The sequence below is a fragment of the Montipora foliosa genome, chromosome 3, assembly GCF_036669935.1.
Source record: "Montipora foliosa isolate CH-2021 chromosome 3, ASM3666993v2, whole genome shotgun sequence".
Lineage (NCBI taxonomy): Eukaryota > Metazoa > Cnidaria > Anthozoa > Scleractinia > Acroporidae > Montipora > Montipora foliosa.
In genome coordinates, this window is record NC_090871.1 from 41442839 (window position 1) to 41450338 (window position 7500).

At 37.8% G+C, this 7500-nt stretch overlaps 1 protein-coding gene across 9 annotated transcripts in view; it reads right to left on the bottom strand.

The window, feature by feature from the left end:
- LOC137997432 (acid-sensing ion channel 2-like) overlaps positions 1 to 7500 on the bottom strand; it is a 60842-nt gene that overhangs the window by 8085 nt on the left and 45257 nt on the right. For 5 of the 9 annotated variants that reach the window (XM_068843440.1, XM_068843441.1, XM_068843435.1 and 2 more), the window contains exons 2-3: positions 3070 to 3136; positions 1666 to 2648 (exon numbers count right to left, since the gene is read on the bottom strand). In XM_068843440.1, coding sequence (XP_068699541.1) covers positions 1666 to 2598 — 933 coding nt within the window. In that variant the 5' untranslated portion in view covers positions 2599 to 2648; positions 3070 to 3136. Of the gene's footprint in view, positions 1 to 1665; positions 2649 to 3069; positions 3183 to 7500 lie in introns of all 9 variants that reach the window. The other 4 variants (XM_068843436.1, XM_068843439.1, XM_068843438.1 and 1 more) reach the window with 2 other exon arrangements.

Below are 7500 nucleotides of genomic sequence, written 5' to 3' on the forward strand. Positions count from 1 at the left end.
CTACTTGACCCCGAGGGAAACTTTTGCTCGAAATATAGAAAGGTCTGGAGAAGAAACATATTTCATTTAAGGACGGTGCCTACTATTGTTATTGCGCATACATCTTGCACATCTCAAGATACTCAGATTTCCTATGGTTGGTGCTTACTAATACAGGACATTTCTGCGCGGTTCAAAACTATGCAGAGGAAGCAGAACTTAGCAAGTGATCTCGGTATCCAAAAAAAAATTTGGGGTAACCACGCATTTTTCAGAGAAAATCAAGCTTCAATTTGGAAAAGAACGCCATACATTGCTTTGTACTTTAAAGCTTTTTACAGATATTGTTGATTAATAATTTTCGAAAAATGCGTGGTTACCTCCAATTTTCTTTTTGGATTTCTATAACACTTGTTAAGATCTACTTTTATTTTAACGCATATTCAGCAAACCGCGCAAAAACATCTTTGAATTAGTAGGCACCGTCCTTATCAAGTGACGGAAATTTACACCTCATTGTATTCTCCGGATGCCATAAGTTCCTTACAGGCGGAATAGGGTGCATGCTGATTTTCATTAAGGGAGGTAAACAGGCTTTAATTCCCCACCCCCTTAACAGGACTTGGCTTGGGTAAGCAGAGGGGAACCTGTATTTTCTTGTTGTCGTATAGTAGATCCCACTCCGGAAACCGGAATACATGGACCAAACCCACGTTAATCATTTAATTTTACCAGTGAATGCTTTTGGTGAACAGATTGAGTATATGCTACCTGGACGGGGTTTCTTGTCCCTGATCTAGTATTTTCTTTGGGTTTCAAATGACGTCACAGGGACCATGCCAAACCAATCGTGAGTAAACACGAAATATAAATTTCGATACTGTTTTTCCCGAACTCCACATCATTTATATGCCACTAAAATCAAGCTTATTCGTTATGGTGTAACGTTGATCAATGGATGTGTTCATATATTCCTGGTAGGTATCACTGCTGCACTAAAACCAATGTTACGCGAGTTGAACATTTCTGTAGTAACTTTCAATGGGAGGAACTGGATAACACCTTGATTAATAAGCACTTAATGACTAAATGGTCCCAAGGGAAACAGTCAGTTTTGTTTCCCGACACCCTCAATAGAACAATTCGGCTAATTCAATGTTGTACCAAATTCAGATCTCTTGGGGTTCAGGTTCTTTGTGTGTTGCATTTGCATGATATTGTACAATTTACCGTAAATGACGTGGAAATACTTGGAAGAAAACGTTTTATTCCCAAAGGATTTGAATTGGGTAAAACATTGAGTTAATCGAATTGGTCTATTGAGGGTCGAAGGGAAACAAAACTCACTGTTGTGTTTTGTTATACCCCACAACTGAAAATGACCAAACTAAATACGAGTATAATCCTTAGATTTTAGTCTAGTTATAAGTCAAATATCTCAAATACAAATGAGTAACAATTGCCTTCAATGATTACTTTCAACTTTTGTTTCGTATCATTCAGTTGCTGTATTTCTTCCTCACTTCGTGCTTGAAAGCGTTTGTCGCGGCCATGACTTGAAAAAAACTTGAAAATTACTCAGATTTCCAAATTTCACTGAAAATCGCGGTGGACGCGCTCACAAATTTGCTGCACTTTCATGACGGAAGAAGAACAACTACCTGAAAATAGACACTGAATGCCTACCCTTTTCTGTGAGACTGCAATAACCACGTGCTGTCCAGGTCCAACGTTGATTCCTTCCCATTCATCTACAAATTCCCCTCGCCCATGAATGAGAACCTTAAATCCTTCTGAATATTTTCCCCCTGTGTGTTCATGTGTCTGGACATCAAGAACTACACTAAGTCCGGTTGACACCCCACCAAAATAGACTGTTCTAATCTCGCCATTAGACCCCGAATTAAACGTGTAACACATTCCAAATTGGGTTACAAAAGAAATAAAGTCTCTTGCAAAACACGGTGACTCTTCCCACCCAAAAGCACACAACGGTCCAACAAGGGACTTCATGTCTTGACTATAGTATCGATAAAAGTCTTCCAAATCCAGACGATGCGAAAATCGCTTGAGAATATCTAAAAGACTTTGCCTGTATTGAATTGTGCAGTTTGGTGTGGAATTATACACATCAAAAGCATCAGTCGGAGTACAGCAGCAAATGAGTGATAACCCACAAGAACGATTCCCTCGCACCGGTGACGTTACAGCGCATGAGCTAATGTTCAAACCACTTTTTGCAAAAATTGGATCGTCATCTTTCACAAACAGTTTGGATTTGGCAAAAAAATTGAGAGGACAGATGGTCACAGCTGGAAATTCCAGTTTTGTGAGATGCTTTGTGCTAATAATTGTGTTGATTGGACGAGAGTAAAATTTGTTGAAAGCTCTGTAGACTGTTACTATGTAGTAGCCTGCAGAGGAAAGCAATATTACAAGCCAAATAAGACGAATGACAAAATGGCGCCTTTTCATGAAGACATAACGGATTCCATGTAGGCTTGTGTCATTTGCGAACTCATGCCACCTTTCTGATGAGCTCTTATACTCGTTCTTGAGCCGGGATGTCCTTTGGGAAAGACTGTCTTGTGACATTTTCGACAATGCTACGTCGTTCATCTTCTATATATGGCCAAATGTCACTTGTTTTTATTGTCGACGATGTTATTCTGTTGGGAAAAATCATCAGAAGGAAGCTATTGTTGAAACATTGGAATGACAAACTATGGTCCTAAATGCAAAGTTCAAGAACAGCATTATATGACGACTGAACGGATGTGTAATTGTGCGGCGGCGTCAGGTCATATCGCTAACCGATCAGTTTGCCAAACAAGAAACAAATTTGTATATATCACATTTATATGATACGTAGATGCGTCACGGAAGATATAAATCTTCACAGAGACTTACAAATAGAGAAACGATCAAATAAGAACTATGGATATAAAAATATTCAGCTGGCTTTTCTCCCATTTAGATGTCTCGTCTGTTTATTTACGAACTGCTTCCTTTTGAAGAAAAAACTGAGTTAATCCGTTACTGTGATTTTCTTAAAAAAAAGCTTTTTTGCTCAGTTTTCTCTCAAGTTACCTTTTTAGCTTTTCTTGAGGTGCCGAAAAGACCATACGACGTCGTCCTTCCCTTCACGGTAGATCGCCTAAACCAAAACAGATGGAGTATAATTTCCTGTAATCTTGGCTTATCTCGAGGAAAGTGAAAAAAGTGCATTTTAATAAAAGAGCAACAAAATAAATTTTAATGAGTACACAGTAGGGAAACTGGAAAACAACAACGGCCGAAGCCCTGGGAAATAAACAGTAATTAAAACCACGGACTTGCACCGTCAAATCCTGAATGTTAAACGTTGTGTTGTTAAATCAAATCTTAAAGAAAGTTATTTTTTAAAATATACTTTCAGTAAACTTTAAAAGCGTTCACACGTTCTACAAACTGAGGAGGTCTTGCCCAAGTTTGTTTAGACGGATAGTGCGTCTCTAGTATAAAAGCGAACAATGATTCGGGTTTCTTGACCCATTTTGAGTCCTCTGTGACAGTTACACAAAATCGGATTGTTTCACATTTTTGGCATGACATGCGTTGATATCATTTTTTGCAACAATCGATAAACGGTTGTTGACAGTTTTATTCTACGAAGTATAGCCTACGAGCAGGCTCCCAGTGGTTCGAAGTACATGAAGAGCATGCTCGACTGCTCAGATGCGCAGGCTAAACAAAGGCGAAAAGGTGTTGTCAGATGCGGTTTCACAGTCAGTGGCCACCTCTTCCTATTTATCTAGGAGGTATAGGGTGCCAAAACCCGATCGAAAAAATCTACTGTACACACATATATGTACAGTAAATCGTTGATATAACGTACTTTAAATTCGTCGAGAATGATCGAGAGGGTATAGCAGTACAAAAGCCCTTAACGCGAAAACACGTGATCTGTCAAAGTAAAAGAATGTTCCGCCCACATCATGATTTAAAGACTATTGGGACGAAGTCGACAAGCGCTATTAAATACCGCGTAGTTCATTCCTTCAAAAACAAAGCACCCATTGAAAATCCCGGAGCAAAGGAGATAGGTAGGTTTTTAGTAAAGGATAGTATTATGGTTTATTGCACGCTTTTTGTTTAGTGGTCATGAAAAAAATTCCAACAAACAATTCTCAGTCCAATTCTTTATCCAATTAAAGGAAATGAATGAATCACCTCTCCTGTCTTCTGTACAAGAATAGAAAAAACAAATTCAGTTTTAAAACATGACTCTATTTGATGAAAAACTTGAATCTTCGTTCCGACTTCATTACTATAACCGACTTTCAGAACAAGCCAGAATATAATAGATGTTATTATTATGCAAATAAGTGGCGGAGTATTCAGCAGATAAGCTCTTTTTTTTTCTTTTTCTATTTTATACTTTTCTGTCTGCTCTTTTGGTGGAACAAATTTTATCCTCACTGTTTTTAGTCTTTAAAAATCTATATTTGTGAAAGAACAATCGTTGTGTTATTAGATTAGGATGACGTGGCCACTAACTGTGAAACCGCAGCTGACAACAAAGGCCCTTCATGCACCTCGAATCACCAACAGCCTGCTCGCAGGCTATGGTCTTCGTTGAATAAAAGGGACAACTATTATCGAGAATTGTTGGAAAATACGAAACAGGATTTGTTTTCCTTTCTTCCAACCGTTTTATGTTGGAAGTCGATATCATGATTGTTCACACACCGTAGTGACCTCTTCACTGACACCCATTAAATTCATGGATCCGTGTACGTGTTGGAATTTGTCACCGCAATGGCTTGAGATTCATCCCCCAAAAGTAACTTTGAATCCTTAGCATATTTAAGCAATGAAAAGAAAAACGAAAAGATACAATAGGTGTTGGCCGCCTTAAAAATAACTCTACGGCCCAAAAGGGAAAGGGTGCCAAAGCAAAGCCCGGTTGCACTTAGAGAGACCCACACGTCAAGCACAAAGAGCCTATCTGCGACTAACCTAGAAAAGGTAAATCAATTTTATCCTTGTTGCAATAAATAAATCATGAGAAAAATTAATTGAATAAGAAAATTGTTCAAATTTTAGTATTTACTTCGAAGATCATTTTAAACACTTAAATTTTCTTCAAGAAACATGATTTTATGTTATTTTCAATAGGAATGTTTAATAACCGTAATTTTTTACTTATTTGCTGCACTTCTGGTATTCTATTTGTAAATTTCCGTTACTTGAGTGAAAAATTTAACATTTAACAACCGAAGGAATGAAGTGTGTTGAAACATCTACTACCCCAGGCAAGTGTGTCACGGTCATAGGTTAGGAAAGGAGAAATGAGGGAATCAAAGGGAATTGTTCCAAGGAGCATCCTTGAGGTACACGAAAGAAAGTACTTACAAAGCTAGAACCTAAATACATCGTTCATAGTGACTATCTACAGGCGACTTTCAAGATGGCCTCCGATGTAAAGAGAGTCATAGCCATGGCGATACCTGTCCACGGATATCATAAAACTAAAGTCCTTTCAGTGCTGCCGCAACTTCGAGGCAGCTTTCTAATCGGTTATCGGTTTTTCATACATTTAGTAATTCAGTCTCAACATTGCAAAATTATTTGGGAATAAAGAAAACTGTACAGTATGCACTTACCTGTGACTCGAGATCTATCGTCCTTTGTCTTCATCGCTACACTTTAGCGACAAACATGATGAACTCAACACAGTTCTTTTCATTATTTACTTTTTTATACTGATAAGTCAGAATTGGCAAGGATGTATAATAACCAAAACTAATCCTAACCTGACCCTATTTTTTCTCGAGGTTTAATTTAGGCTCCAAACAAGTTTCCTCAATTCATCTGAGTGCATATTGAACATAAACATAACACCTTGCAATTGGGCAAATTTATGTACTCCTATCAAATCTCGACCCTTCCCGTTCACTGTCAGCAAACAAAATTGTTTTACTGAAAAATTCAAATACATTCCTATAATACAAGAAAATGTAAGTCCTTCCAATTACTTTACTGCAGAACTAATATTAAATAATTCTCCGCGCTTTTTATCAAGGTCATAAGTTTTACAATTCTCCTAATTACGATCTTGTTTTTGCCAGCTTCCCCCCACCCTTTGCCTATACGTATACTTTTAATAAAAGACTTCAAGGTATTATTTGTAAGAATTATTAACTTCTTACTAATCGAGCGCGAGGGTCGTACTGGGGAATATTGGCCCGAGGTCGTGGCAGTACGGACCGAGCGCAGCGAGGTCCGTACAAAAACGACCAAACGGTTTCGAGCAAGCGAGGTTACTAAGTTGTTTATTATATGGCTTTTTAATTGCCTTTTGCTTTGTTAATCGTCCCGTGGGCATTACAGGAGAATAATGCCCTACAATTCAGTCACAATTAGCCAATCAGAGCGCGCGTTACATCGGCTACAAACACAAGCCATATAATAATAACGTATAATGCAGTTGTTTATTGGCCTTTTATCTTATTTCATCTCTTCCAGTTTTCGAATCTCTAATTATCTTAGTCGTTCGTTAGTTAGAATAGATCTATCGAAGGTCATGTTACTGAGGAGGTCTTGCCCAAGTTCGTTTAGACGGATAGTGCGTCTCTAGTATAGAAGCGAACAATGATTCGGGTTTTTTTTTTACCCATTTTGAGTCCTCTGTGACAGTTACACAAAATCGGATTGTTTCACATTTTTGGCATGACATGCGTTGCATGATATCATTCTTTGGGAGATGGGAAGATACGTCAACCCAAAATGAACGGTATTGGTTTTTCAATTTCTCGGAATAATTGCTTTCGTTTTCGGTTTTATACAACACTTCATTGAAATTCGTGTCATGCATGATCACTGTATAACAATATTTCTGCAATGTTAACTCAGTTGTATGTATAGTGATTAAGCAAAGTAAAACCCACAATAGGAATTTGACTTCTTAAACACTGCGTGCTTTTAAGAGTTTCTATACAGAGGGTGGTTTTAAATGTAACTTACGCAAGGCGTTTGTTAGCCTCCTTTGCAGCTATTTTCAGGCTCGGACGAACCGAGCTTAAAAACGGCTGCGAAGGAGGCTAGGCGTTAGATTCATTATAACTTCTTCGGATGACCCAGTTTGTTATTTTGACAAATTTTTAAAGAACCTTCGTTGATTAACTTAATCCATTTCAGTCAACTGTCGAATGATGTTTGTTAGGTAACGCTTACATAAGAAACAAGAGTTATGTAGGGTGTTGTCTGTTTGTAGAATTATATAGGGTGTTCCATGTTTACGTTTATCACTGGTTTTGCATAGGGCCTCGTCCACAGCTGCTGATAATGATCCCAAAATTAATGCACTCCACATTTCATGGAAGAAATATGTCGAAACAAATATTGAACCCATCTCAACTGGCCTGGAAGAATAAGGGCACTAGACGTAAATCTGTTTAAAAAAATATATATTTTATTTGTTTACAATTTAACTTTTCACTATACATCCATCCATAAATCTGCTTTTAAACAAAACCA